At 38.3% G+C, this 13,033-nt stretch overlaps 2 protein-coding genes across 3 annotated transcripts; both read left to right on the top strand.

Moving 5' to 3' along the window:
• The first annotated feature begins 883 nt into the window (after positions 1–883).
• Positions 884–5,315, top strand: slc35f2 (solute carrier family 35 member F2). 2 transcript variants are annotated; one of them, XM_027005049.3, is made up of 9 exons: positions 884–1,411; positions 2,271–2,399; positions 2,636–2,808; positions 3,036–3,163; positions 3,258–3,417; positions 3,623–3,779; positions 3,867–3,919; positions 4,075–4,229; positions 4,354–5,315. In XM_027005049.3, exons 1-9 carry the CDS (start codon positions 1,407–1,409, stop codon positions 4,612–4,614), a joined length of 1,221 nt encoding a protein of 406 aa, XP_026860850.2. In that variant the 5' UTR covers positions 884–1,406; the 3' UTR covers positions 4,615–5,315. The 2 variants fall into 2 exon arrangements, with proteins under 2 accessions (XP_026860850.2, XP_035383122.1); XM_035527229.2 differs by having other exon boundaries at positions 884–1,452; positions 4,354–5,314.
• Positions 5,316–5,757: 442 nt separating this feature from the next.
• elmod1 (ELMO/CED-12 domain containing 1) lies at positions 5,758–12,848 on the top strand. Its single transcript, XM_027005061.3, has 11 exons — positions 5,758–5,902; positions 6,336–6,403; positions 7,423–7,568; positions 7,681–7,709; positions 7,898–7,995; positions 8,174–8,303; positions 8,463–8,596; positions 9,241–9,309; positions 10,156–10,206; positions 10,831–10,964; positions 11,177–12,848. The coding sequence occupies exons 2-11, from the start codon at positions 6,387–6,389 to the stop codon at positions 11,350–11,352; spliced, it is 984 nt and encodes a 327-aa protein (XP_026860862.1). The 5' UTR covers positions 5,758–5,902; positions 6,336–6,386; the 3' UTR covers positions 11,353–12,848.
• Positions 12,849–13,033: the final 185 nt, after the last annotated feature.

Genomic DNA, 13,033 nt, shown 5'->3' with positions numbered 1-13,033 from the left:
TGCTCCCATGCAGCATTTTGTTTCACCGCTTGCAGATTTATTGGATCAGACATACACTGAAATTGCTCAATTTATATAATTTTTATAATTTAATATGACACCTATATATGACCACTATATTAGATCTGTTTATTGTATTTATTATTATTATTATTATTATTATTATTATTATTATTATTATTATTATTATTTTATTTATTGTGCTAATTATTCAGTTTGATTTTGCTGTTCTAACTAAAGTTGTGTACTAATGCTTTATTAGTTGTACATGCATATCTTTGAAAATGTTTGAAAAAAAGATTTAACGGATCAAATGAGATCATTTGCGATGACGAGTCTAATAAATTCTTGATGTTTTAAAAATTGTATATAGAAAGGATTAATAAAGAATAAATAGGCTTCTAAATACAACTCAGCGCCCTACTGTAGATACAAAATAAAAATAAACAACTAACCCTCAGGTCACAAATCAACATCATATATTTTTGATGGTAATTTAACAAAAGTATTTATTTGTTTGTTTGTTACGTGTATATAGTTCCATTTAACCTATAAAACACCTATTTATTTTTAGTTAGGTATAATATTAATATATGAATAAGTGAATCAATTAATATTTGCTAATGTTTTCCAAGTAAAATAAATTTTATTTCTGTTTTTTAACCACTGAACTATAAGATATAAAAGTCTACACAATCTATATAAATACAGTTTGGTAAACAGTAAACTGTACAATTGATTTAGGATTTCCCGCAGTCAAGCGTTTTAAATCCTATTGGCCCTTTAAAAATGTAGGCGGGCCTTATATAATGAGTGACGGGGAAACAAACCAGTAAGGACGATTAATTTCAAGAGATACAATACAACGCTTGCGGAACTCAAAGCGTTTCTACCCAGGTGGCTCATTGCACAATAGCAAGGTGCACTGACTGAACATGTAGGGAACTAATTATTTGTTATTTCCATAACTTAATGCAATTAAAGTTAACTGGGTCACTGTTTTGTTATAGCCTATCACGACGCACACTGAATTTGTTAGCTAGCTGACGCTAACTATGAATTCAGCTTGTCGAATTAGCTAGTTTAGCTAGCTAACGTAACCTATGTTGATTGGGTTACTAGCTTATTGATTCAGCTAACCTAGCTAGTTAGTTCCCTATTTTCAGTCAGTTGAACAAGTTTATTGATTAGCCGTCTATAAAGTTCTAACTATAATATGAATATGACTGTCAGGTTAGTCATATAATTATGGTATACGAGGTAAATGAGATGGTTAGCTAACTAGAAAATTATTTGGCGGATTTCCGACCACGTGCACATTGTGGTGGTCGAACCTGTTGACAGATCGGGAAATATCTGACCGGGAAAATTAACCAAATTGTGATGGTTGTCCACCGCTGATCTAAATGAGGTGCGTCTGGCTACTTGGTTCGGTGTAATTGTAGCAGCCAGGTAGGTCCATTGATTAGCTGTGCATAGGCGTCTGCGCTGAAGGATGAATGGCAAAACTGATATGATGTAGAACTGTTTTAGAGCCAAGTCTCTGCTAGGCGCCTTATGGAATTGCGGATAATTACTACCACATAATTACTTTTTGATCAGATTAAACTGTCTACATTAATTGTATTAGTGCAAATAGAATTTTGACTGCAGCGGGTTCAACATATGAAAATACGTGTCCGAACCTATTAAGGAAATTTGGAAGCACTGCATCAACAATGATAGAGGTTTAAACCTCAGTGGATTAAAATGTCATTAATGTTACCTCCATACATTTCAGCTTTCAATCACGTGGAGATGATGTTAATTTGTAACAAGCATCAGCATATTTTTATAAAACTTGCTTGTTATATGCGACGCACTTCATGGAACTGGACTGTAACCCAGGAAAATCACAAGTTGTTGTGTCACAGTGGTGCTTCATATCAATGACACTGTGTGTCTTTGTTTTTCAAACTGCTCTGACATTGCAGTTTGGGGGTTTGCACCCAGCATGATATAGCCCTTAGAAAATAGCATACACATCTCCGTCTGTTTCTCTGGCAAAGATTTGAAAAAATGTGCATCAAAAAAAAAAAGTAGTGAATAAGTACATGAGCTGTTGCATGACTTGTCTCATTTTCCTCAGAGAAAGGTTACTTGTAAGTTCCAGTGAAATAATGAAGCAAAATTCTTTGAGATTACTGTGTCCTGGCCTGTGTAATTCTTGGATGCAGACTCAATAAATTCTAGATCCTGGCTTTTAATGTGGCCTTTTGTGAACTTCTAAGCACTGGGAAAGAAATGGCAGGAGAGACAGGAGGGGCTGCCCACTACCATGAGTGGTATGGAGCTGCTAGCTGCTGGGACTCATTCTTTTGTGAACAGCAGAACCTTAAACTGAAAAATATCTTCACATGGTAAGAATTTTTGTGGTCACTGTAAGAAGCTATTTGAATTTAAATCTCTTGTGTATATTGTTTTATAATTACACAATTCTGCCCTTTAAACTGCTTGTAGATAATATTTTGAGGTCATCATCGATTGTTGGTTTTCTTGATGTTTATTTGAAATTGGTTATTTTATACATGCAAACCAATAAAGGTTCAGCATGTAACTCCTCTGATCTTTGCATGAAACAAATGCTCTACTGCAGGCATCTCTTGAAGACTGTTGCATTGGGTCAGGTTCTGTCCATGCTGATATGTGGCACAGCAGTGACGAGTCAGTATCTCGCAGAGGCGCAGGTGGAGACTCCAATGCTGCAGAGCTTCCTCAACTACACCCTGCTGCTTCTGACCTATACCTTAGCACTGGCTTTCAGAAAAGGTAGGAGTCTGGGTCAATTGGGGACAAGTTTTATGCAATGTAAGGTTTACTAAATGCTGTTTTACCATGCTAAAGTTGCACATAGAATATGTTTGATGGTGAATCCAAAGTCATGAAAAGGCATAACATTTTTTAAAAATTCTAAAACATATGCTTTATAAACACACTTTCAGGCTTTTTAGAGAAATATGTAGTTTTATGTTTAAAACCTGTTCCCTCTTACCTAGGTGATGGGAGTATTTTTCAGATTTTGAAGTCAAAGTGGTGGAAGTATTTACTAATGGCACTCACAGATGTTGAGGCAAACTACACAGTTGTGAAGGCATACCAATTTACTACGCTTACGAGCATTCAGGTATTTCTCATTTCTCTGTTTCTCTGGCAGTAGTTTGTAAATGCATGTCTCCACCCTTTGTGATCTGATGAGGGTCTGCTGTTGTGTGTTGTAGCTGCTGGACTGCTTTGTGATCCCAGTGCTGATGGTGCTATCATGGTTCTTTCTCAAGACCCGCTACAAGCTGCTGCATTTTGTTGCTGTGGTTGTGTGCTTGCTTGGGGTTGGGGCAATGGTGGGAGCTGATCTGCTTGCTGGAAGAGACCAAGGCTCACGTGAGTAGTCAGCCATTATACCCTCACTGTGCTGCTTCATTCATTCATTCTTTTCTTTGTGCCTTTGTGTTTGTTTTTTATGACTTGAAACAGAATTCAAAGGATAATTGTTTTTATTATTTTTTTTACATGTCTTAGATGTACATCTTGAAATTTGGGTGATGTGAACTGTAACTGCAACTTATTTTTTTCTATTTTCCTGAAGACATAAATGTTTTGCTGGGAGATGGTCTGGTGCTGATCAGTGCTGCTCTGTATGCTGTGTCTAATGTGTGTCAGGAGTACACAGTAAAGAACTTGAGCAGGGTCGAGTTCTTAGGCATGATTGGTCTATTTGGTACCCTCATCAGCGGTGTACAAATGTAGGTCACATCACTGTAATGTATTTTAGAAGAGTGTTTATTGTATTTGTAATGTTTTATTTAACCACATGTCCTGTTTTCCTTAAGGGCTGTACTTGAAATCAGAGCTATAGCCAATATCAATTTGGACTGGAAAATATGTAAGCATATTTACTATCTCTTTTTTTTTTTTTTTTTGTAAAAATGCAGGTATATTATATCACCTGGCACAAGAGTGTGTCAATTGAGTGCGCATAATGTTGCATGCTTTTTTCCATATGAGGGTATTGATAACCAGCTGAGCACTTCTCCCCAGGCCTGCTCTTTATTGCCTACATGCTGTGCATGTATGGGCTATACAGTTTTATGCCTGTGGTGGTGAAGATGACCAGTGCCACTGCAGTCAACCTCTCCCTGCTGACTGCTGATCTCTTTAGCCTGTTCTGTGGCATCTTTCTCTTCCACTACAGTGTAAGTTCTTCTTTCTGTGAAGCTAGTACTGTTGTAAATGTTAACCTTATTACCATGTCAGTGACTGCATTTACTATACGTTTGTTCATTAAGCTGATACTGACTCATCTACGGTTCTTTGTAGTTTTCGGGGCTGTACGTTGTGTCGTTTGTGGTGATCACCTTCGGCTTTGTCATGTTTAATGTCGTGCCGACCTACACGCCAGCCCTGCATGGTCCCAGCGAGGGCACTTATCAGAGCGTTGACTCTGCCGAGGTCAGCCAGGGAGAGGGAGGAACCGCCCTGGACTGGCAGCATGCTGAAGAACAGGAGAAGTGCGCCCAGGTGTCCTGTGTGTCCAGAGAACCATGCACTGCATTTTGTATGTTGAAGTACATGGAGTAGAACATTTGCCCTCTGCATTGCAGAGCCAAGTGCTAGTTGTACCTAATTTTTGAGGGCAGTGTTTTAAATTATAAATAGTATTTGTTTTGGTTGGGAGTGTTTGTGCTGAACTGGAACAGATGAGAACTGTAAAATGGTATCAGTGAAGTTATGCTGAGAATAATGTGATTATCTTGGCAGCACATTAGATGTTGATGTAGATTTTATTTATACTGCTGCTCGTGCTGTTACAAGGTCACTTGTTTACTTCTTTTAAGTTGTTGTCTCCCCCCCCCCCCCATTGGAAAAAAAAAACTTTATTTTTGGTCACATGGTTTTATTACAGCAGTGGTCAGTTGTTACTGTTGATTTTTAAGCCTTAGAAGATTGGCACCACATACAAAAAAAGCAGTGCTGAAACTGATATTAATATAAGAGCTACTAGGAGTTACTACTTTTTCAAACTCTTAGTCAACCTGACTATTACTGTAACAGACCTGTTAATGATTTTTATACCCTAAGATTTTTTCATAGTCTTTGTTTGAGCTTTGCCTCAAGAATTGAGTCAATTTGAGCTTTAGTCATGAGCATGCACTAGAAATACAGAGGAAAAACAAGAGACTTGACTCATTATTCTGATCTTAAATTACACTGCTTAAAGCAGTTGCATACATGTGAGAGCAAGCACATTTCAAATGCTGATTGATAATTGAATAAAATTTTGTATTTAGATTGTCATCTTTATTTTGTATGATCTTTGCTGATGCATTTCTTAGGTATAATTTTTAATATGGATCATATCCTTCATTCCATGACAAATGTAATATTCAAGTTTAATGAGTCACCGCAGAAAGCAAACGGATACCAAAGCCCCATTACAAGCCATTAATCAGGGTGGCCCAGGGTGTATTAATGATCATTAAACAGGGTATGTAATATAGGTAACTTGCATGATGTTTAATTTTTCTTCGAGCTCATTTCGGGAAAAGCATCAGGTTTTTCTTTACAGGTGATGCTTCTGACCAAAGGTATAACTGCGTCTGTCCAAGCAGAGAATTGACAAGAATTCATGAGGTGAACCATTCTTTCAGTAAAGCCTCGCAGAAGGCTCGTGCGGATGCGAGAGGTCTCGAAGACCATGGTAATGCATTTGTTGACCACCGTGCGGCACAGCAGCGCTGCATTGCGATACTAGTGAAGTACCCTCCCCCTGCCTCATCGACCTGCACATCATGGAGGAAGAACAGGTACCTGCCATCTAGAGACGGAGAATAGCAGCAGATTTTCAATCGCAGCGACATCGTAAACCGTATGTATTTCCTGTATTGCATTTTCTTTGCCCAATTAGTTGGTGTTTGTAGGCCCTTTTTTATGTGGTCTTGGTTGTGTAAAAACAATGGATATTGATGAGACTGCGCGATAGTGAACGTCGTCGGTAGTAATTCTGTTGAGTAGTCCATAACCAGTGTGATAGTCCTGCATGACATATGCTACGTAACATAAACGACGAATGAAATATAATGTAAGCTACTAAATATTTACAAGGGGCATGTCAAAACATCTCGAATGAATCGATAAACAATGATTGCGAAGGAGAACATCTTAATCCGGCTAGCCAGTCACTCACAGGGCTGCTTATTGTGGTATATTCGTGACGCGTTTTCAGGGTGTTAAATAACAAGGCAAATTTGAACCGATATAGCGTTATAGACTGAATTAGAGAGATCTGATCTGTTGCACAGGTGACGGACCAATAGCGAATGCAAGTGAATCTGGGACAATAAGCAACCGCGATGAAGCATTTTCTAAGGTGAGACATGAGACATAGGTTTCATCAAAAGCATTTTCATACATTTTTATTACAAGATCTATCCATCCATCGGCACACAGGTTAATATAAAACATGCCAGCAACATTAAACTGTAATCACCCATAATTGTTTTTTAAAAAAAGTGAAGTTCTTAGTGTTTGTTCCCCTGCCTTCCAGTGAAAGTGGGTAAATATAAGCAATAAGTTTAAATTATTGCATGTATAAAAAGCCAGACTAAAGCAACCACCCTCAAGGTGTTTGTGGAATATCTGCTGTCTGCTTCTTCACCTTCAGAATCCTGTTTGAACTACAACAATGCAAAGTATTTTAAGACGATCATATCACTCTTTCTCCAGTCACTCTTTCTTCATTGTATTCAGGACTGTTGTCTGCCAATGTTGAGGTGTAGCAGCTCTATGAGCCATGATTCTCATCATAACTCCCCTCAGCATTTGGACTCAAAATGGGTTTCAGTCTAGAATAGTGACTTTTAGAACAGTGACTGGTATATTTTCAGACAGACAGATAGATAGGTGGATGGATGGACTATAAACAAATACCTTAAGAAATGTAATACATTGATGATCTAGCGTGCTGCATCTTAATGCAAATTGCTTTTCATTGCAGTGACCCATTTTTGGTGGCACTTCTGAGAGTTATCACAAAATGTCATAATTGGTTTGGCCAGCCCATGGCCCACTTACCTCTGGGTCCCAGATGGACTTCTTTATTCTTTTGTGTTGAGAACCTTTCCCTAGAAGAAAGGAGGAGGAGAAAAATCCTTGTTTCATCTTGTGCTTATCCTGAAACAACCCTGGTAGTGCTACCAGAGCACACAATGCTGATAATGGTGTTGTTCAGTTACTATTCAGAAAATATAAAGGGTTCAAAAGAGCACTAATTTGTTCAAATATGACTTCCCTCTGTTCCAGGAAAGAATACTCAACTGGACTTAACCTGTTAGTCTCTCCCTTTTCCTCTGAGTGGGATTTTCGTAGTTCTCTTTCTAACTCTCCCAGGGTGTTGACCCAGTTCCTGGTGTTCCTGTACTGTAAGTGTTTGTGGCAAGGCCTGAAGTTTGTCGTGAGGAAGGTGACAGGACGATGTGAGCTGCAACGGATCTGTTACAACAACAAGCCTGGTGCTCGCCGGACCCTAAAGATCGGTAGAAAATAAATTAATAACTATAGCAATAGTCTCCATGTTAAACTGACTGTAACTATAGGTATGTAAAGGCTGATTGTAAAACATTCTAACATTGGCAAACTTTCTTGCAGAATCATCTCTCAAATGTTCTAAAAGTGAGGTGAGTGAAGAAGGGTTCTGATGGCTTAAATTTTATGAAAGTATCACTTTCAAGGAACATGCATTAATATAATAATACAATTTATGTACAATTGGGTCTTCTTTCAAATCATAACCATTTGTTCACCATGGATTTGCAATATTTATCAGTATATTAAATTCTTCTCTTGATCACCTCTTCTTCAATAGCTTCTGCAGTCTGCAGTCAGTGTCCATCCAGATGCTGTTGAAAAGACCATAGATGACATCATGGTGCTAAAAAAAATACACCCGGACACAAATCCACAGTAAGATCACAAAAGAGCACGAGGCAAAAAGTCATTTATGGCAAGAACATCTTTAGATAACCATTCAGATAACCATAATCGTATCAGCTCGTATCAGCTCTTGCATGATTTCCCATTGTCTGAAATAACATCCCCGAATTGACACCCTACCTCCCCAACGTAACTTGGTTCTCTCCAGGCTTGGCATCTCGCTCCAGGCTTGCCTTTTCCAGATCGTGGGCTATCGGAACCTGGTGCTGGAGGTGGAGAAGTTGCGGAGGGAGCCGTATGACTGTGAGAATCCAGAGCACGAGGACATGCTTATGCAGGTATTCCCACTTGCAGGTTATCGTCTTACTTTACACTACAAAACCTGACAAAACAAAATATTGAGAGAATATTGGAGCAAAAGCCCATGCAGTTTTCCCCGCTCTAGATTGTTCTGAGTGTAAGTGTGCATGGGTGTTCTCCTCCTTTCTCTTGTCTAGCTATGGAAGGCACTGCGTCCTGAATCTCCCCTTACTGGGCGCATCTCTAAGCAGTGGTGTGAGATTGGTTTCCAAGGCAGTGATCCCAAAACTGACTTTAGGGGCATGGGTTTGCTGGGTTTGCACAACTTGCTGTGAGTATAAGTATCAGACTGTTGGGAAGGAAATAATTGGAGAAGGGGCAAACCATTTGGTGTAAAAGATAAATTATCACAGAGTGTGTTCTTTTCATTTTTAAAGCACTGGCTGACTCAAAATGAGGCAAATAAAATTTCAGTTTGTGCAACTTCAAAGAGGTTTAATAACAATACTTATTCCAATAATCTCCATTGCATATCATGATTTGATAGTTAATTGTTATTTTTCTTCTTTGCATCATTTCCTCCACGTACGATGTTTTAATATAATTAATGAAACCAATGCACAAGAGCCTCAAATGAAAATCCAAGATCTTTTGTAAAATGTAGGCTAGTTGTAGCTCAGCAGGCAGTACTGGCACTGTCAGGCTGTAGGTTGATGCCGCTGATTACCTTTCAATAAAAAACCTGTACAGCTAATTATTTTATTTTTATTCTATATAATTAATGGTTGGGAGAAAAAGCAATTAGTTGAATGAGGTACATTGGATGAAGGATGTCTTTAAATGTCAACATATGTGGAAATATTGCTGTAATAATTAACTGTTTTGGCGCCATGATTTAATTATTTTTTTCATTTTTGACATTTATAGAGCTGGTTAATCAGAGACTGTGATTGGTTTCTCTTTTCTTTGTGATAGGTATTTTTCAGAGCATGACAAAGCCACTGCTCTCCAAATGCTCCATGACTCTCTGCAGACCAAACTCAGGTCAGATGCTCTCCACTCAAACAAACAAACAAAGCCTTCTTCAGCTACTACTACACACACACACACACACACGTACTTCTTTGGTCTTAGTTTATTACTTGTTCTTTTTATAACACAGTCTTATCTCAACTTACTTGGATGCTGTTTAACAGTTCAAAAAAGCCAGTGAATCTCATATGAAAATCATAAAATATTTTATATCCACAACCAAGCAAATAGCTGTTCAGTTTGTAGATATGCAGCAAAATATTCAAAATCTGAATTAAGGTCTTTTAGCATGCTACATGTCCAAATATGACCTTTTCCTTCAGGCAGAATCCGTGTCCAAGTCTCTCACCTGTTTTTGTTTCCGCTATTGTCTGTACATGTTGCACTGTTTTTACAGCAGTGTTTGTCTGTGGCTGAGATCTGATGCCTTTCACACATTTAGCATGCTCTCTCACCACACACCGACACATTCCTTTTTCTTTTTTCTTTGTTGTTTATTTTCTGTCATTAATTTGTCATGGGCAGGAACATTTCCAAAGAGGAAGCCAGGTACTCCATCTTTTCTCTCCCAGTAAGAGCTCCATTTTATAATTTTGTATTAATCTAATTGTTGTATTTCTTCCCCCCGCTTATCTCTTAATCTTCAATCTCACCTCAAACCCTAATCATAAGGCATTATGCACCATTGTAACGTTGGTTAGTAACTGTGAATGCTTTCTCCTTTCTGCTTCACTCTTGTGCTGTCTGTCACATAATTTCATTCATTGATTTAAATGAATTCTGTTCAGTGTTTAAAAAGCTCTCAAAGGATATGGCAGTATGTTACATTTAAACATTAACCTTTTTGTTTGCTCACAGTAAGATGAGCAAAGCTGAGTGGGAAAAGAAGAAATTTGACAAAGCTATTGGGTGAGTGTTGAGGCTCTATAAAAAATGGACATAATTTCCTTCCCTGTTAGTGCAATAACAGTCTCACAAGGCATTCCTGTGTTACAGTCCTAGTTTGCTGGAAATCTTGCCATCTGCACAGTGGCCATTAATGGCTGTGTGGTTGGTGGAAGCCTGTCTGGAGAGTAGTCTGTCTTCAGACTCCAGGATTTTGTGTGGGTGATTTAAAACAGGGCACTACCAGCTAAGCCTGTCATTGGCTTTCGGCATGTATTATCTCTGATGTGCACCATGGAGGCTCTACAGGAAACATCCATAAAGAGACCTGCTTGCACACACACACACACACACACACACACACACACACACACACACACACACACAGATAAGCACACAAACACAGATCAGCAGACACATGCACCTGCATGCACACAGCAGCTTCACTCATAAACAGAATACAGCACACAAATGGACAAATGGAAGCAACGTGGCTTGTGCTTATGTAGTCACTCACTATGTGTCCAGTTTAGTTATATATTTACCTGCATCTGAAACACACAGCTCAGAGCACTAGTAAAGAGAATATAGTGGTCTTCATTCTGCACTATGTCAAGTGACACTGATCCCAGGTTGTTTTCGATGCAGGTACTCGTTCGCCATCGTTGGCATCAACATTACGGACCTGGCCTACTCTCTGCTGGTGAGCGGCGCTCTGAAGACTCACCTGTACAACGTAGCGCCAGAAATGCCCAGCCTGGTGCATTTTCAGCAGACCTTCTGTACGCGTGAACATTCACTCTGCACAGTTTCTCTGAACAGAAACTGTGCTGGGGGTTTTGCTTTAGTTTCTTTTTTTTTTTTGTGATGCATGCCCAGATTAATTTAAAATTAGTTTAGGTACCATTTTCCATTTGTAATTCCATAATGTCTTTTATAATATTGGCTTCATTTGTAATGTGTAATTTAGGTGCTCTTTTTTTTTTTTTGGTAGGTTATCTGATGCAGGAGTTCCACAGGTTCTGGGTTGAGGAAGATCCATGTGATATCATGGAGTTTAATCGTGTGCGCAACAAGTTCCACAAGCGAGTGCTGAAGCAGCTGAAGAATCTCGATATGGCTCTGTGTCCTCATTTCACTGCCTCTGACCTTCACCTAGTTAACCTGTAGCTCCTATTCTGACCCCTGGAGCTTGACCCTGTCAACCTGTGGCTGCTTATCTGACCCCTAAACCGTGACACCTTATGTCACCTTCCGTAAGCTTCCGTCTTTTGTTTTTCTCATCTCTGCCGACCTTGCCAATCATACACTCACACATGTATTCATGCCTAAACAGCCCCCCTCTCGCACACCTGACCAGATTTGTAGTAAGCTCAGATCACCAGCATCACTGAAGATAATGGTGACTGTAAGAGTGCATGATACCACTGCACCACCTTACGTTTGAGTCACTCTATTTTTCTGCATTGGTAAGCCACTGACACTGACTGTAATGTTTACTGGTTATAATCAGCATGGTTTTAAAGTGACTCAAATTTAGGACATTTAGTATCACTCATGTGACAGTGCTCCCTATCTACCAGTAGGTGGAGCGGTTAGTTCATGTATATTAGGCCAAGTGGTATTTACACAGCCCACAGGAACTGCTTGCATTTATATCAAATGTATTTAGAGCCAATTGGTCTTTTTATGTGCATATACTGTAGCAATGGTATTTCAAGGACATAGAACATTTGCAGAAGTAATATGATGTGTGATATAAGAACTGAACCTATCTATTTAGGTAACGTGGAATATAAATGTAATTTTAGTGCATTTAATCACTCAAGTCATCATCATATGTAATTTTGACATCTTCTGTCATATATTAACCAGAAAACATTTTCTTGTTGTCAAGATGTATAGCTTATGAATATATTTACTTGCCAAAATTGTTATAAATATGTGAGCATTTTGTGAATGTCATCAATTCATGATTGTTTTGAATAATGTATTTTGGTGTTGATGTAAAATCATTGAATGTTGTTATTATTATTATTTTGCTCTTTAGTTAACAAAGCAATAAGTTAAGTTTGGGACAGCATTTTCTTTTCATTTTGCATAGAACTTGGGTCTTTGTTGTTTGTTCAGTAATGATCTTCGGACTACAACACTAGTATTCTGTGTTGCTATCTTCACTTACTTTGCTTTGTTTTGCAATTTAACTGCTGAGATTTCACAAATGAGAGAACTGACAACTGAGAACTTGTTACCCCATGTGTACACATTTACCCTTATGTGCTTATGTGGATTTTTCTTTCTCTAGACCCTTTCAATCTTTGGACAGTCACAGGGTTTGCATGGTGACTTATTCTTCTTTTGTTTTTGTTTTTTTGCTCTTTGTTTTAAAATCTAATGAAAGGTTGTCAGAATATCACTCAGTTCATTTCAATGCAATGCAGGTACCTAATGTAAGTGAATATCTATGCTTTTCTATGCTAAGTGTTCATCTTTTTTTTCAGATTTCAGTGAAATCTGTGGTGGTCTTTGTTCTTAACCTGCACTCAACTGTGATAAATACTGAACATCTTCAAGGCTTCAATATGCATTAATGGAACACTTGCTGTATATTCTGCTTAAGAGATTTTTAATAATGATAAAAAAATATAATCAATTGCATGGCTTAATCCATGATGTAACTGCTTCTGTTTTTATGGGCTCCCTCTCCTCTGTTTCTCTCTTTTTAGATCAGTATAGGAACATTTTAGTGAACAGACTCTTATGTTGAATTGAATTATTTGCACTGTGTGAAAGGGGTGCTTTTTAAAATCATTTCAAAGGTCAGTGTAATAAAAGTCAAATATATTGGAAG

Source organism: Electrophorus electricus, chromosome 8 (genome assembly GCF_041902795.1).
Source record: "Electrophorus electricus isolate QZ-2024a chromosome 8, ASM4190279v1, whole genome shotgun sequence".
Classification (NCBI taxonomy): domain Eukaryota; kingdom Metazoa; phylum Chordata; class Actinopteri; order Gymnotiformes; family Gymnotidae; genus Electrophorus; species Electrophorus electricus.
This window is presented reverse-complemented; position numbering and strand designations above follow the sequence as displayed.

Coding starts and splice junctions, on each gene's coding strand:
- slc35f2 (XM_027005049.3), top strand. Junction 2,809..3,035: donor AGCACTGGCTTTCAGAAAAG/GTAGGAGTCTGG, acceptor CCTCTTACCTAG/GTGATGGGAGTATTTTTCAG. Junction 3,164..3,257: donor CTACGCTTACGAGCATTCAG/GTATTTCTCATT, acceptor TGTGTGTTGTAG/CTGCTGGACTGCTTTGTGAT.
- elmod1 (XM_027005061.3), top strand. Junction 7,569..7,680: donor TCGCCGGACCCTAAAGATCG/GTAGAAAATAAA, acceptor ACTTTCTTGCAG/AATCATCTCTCAAATGTTCT. Junction 10,965..11,176: donor GCATTTTCAGCAGACCTTCT/GTACGCGTGAAC, acceptor TTTTTTTGGTAG/GTTATCTGATGCAGGAGTTC.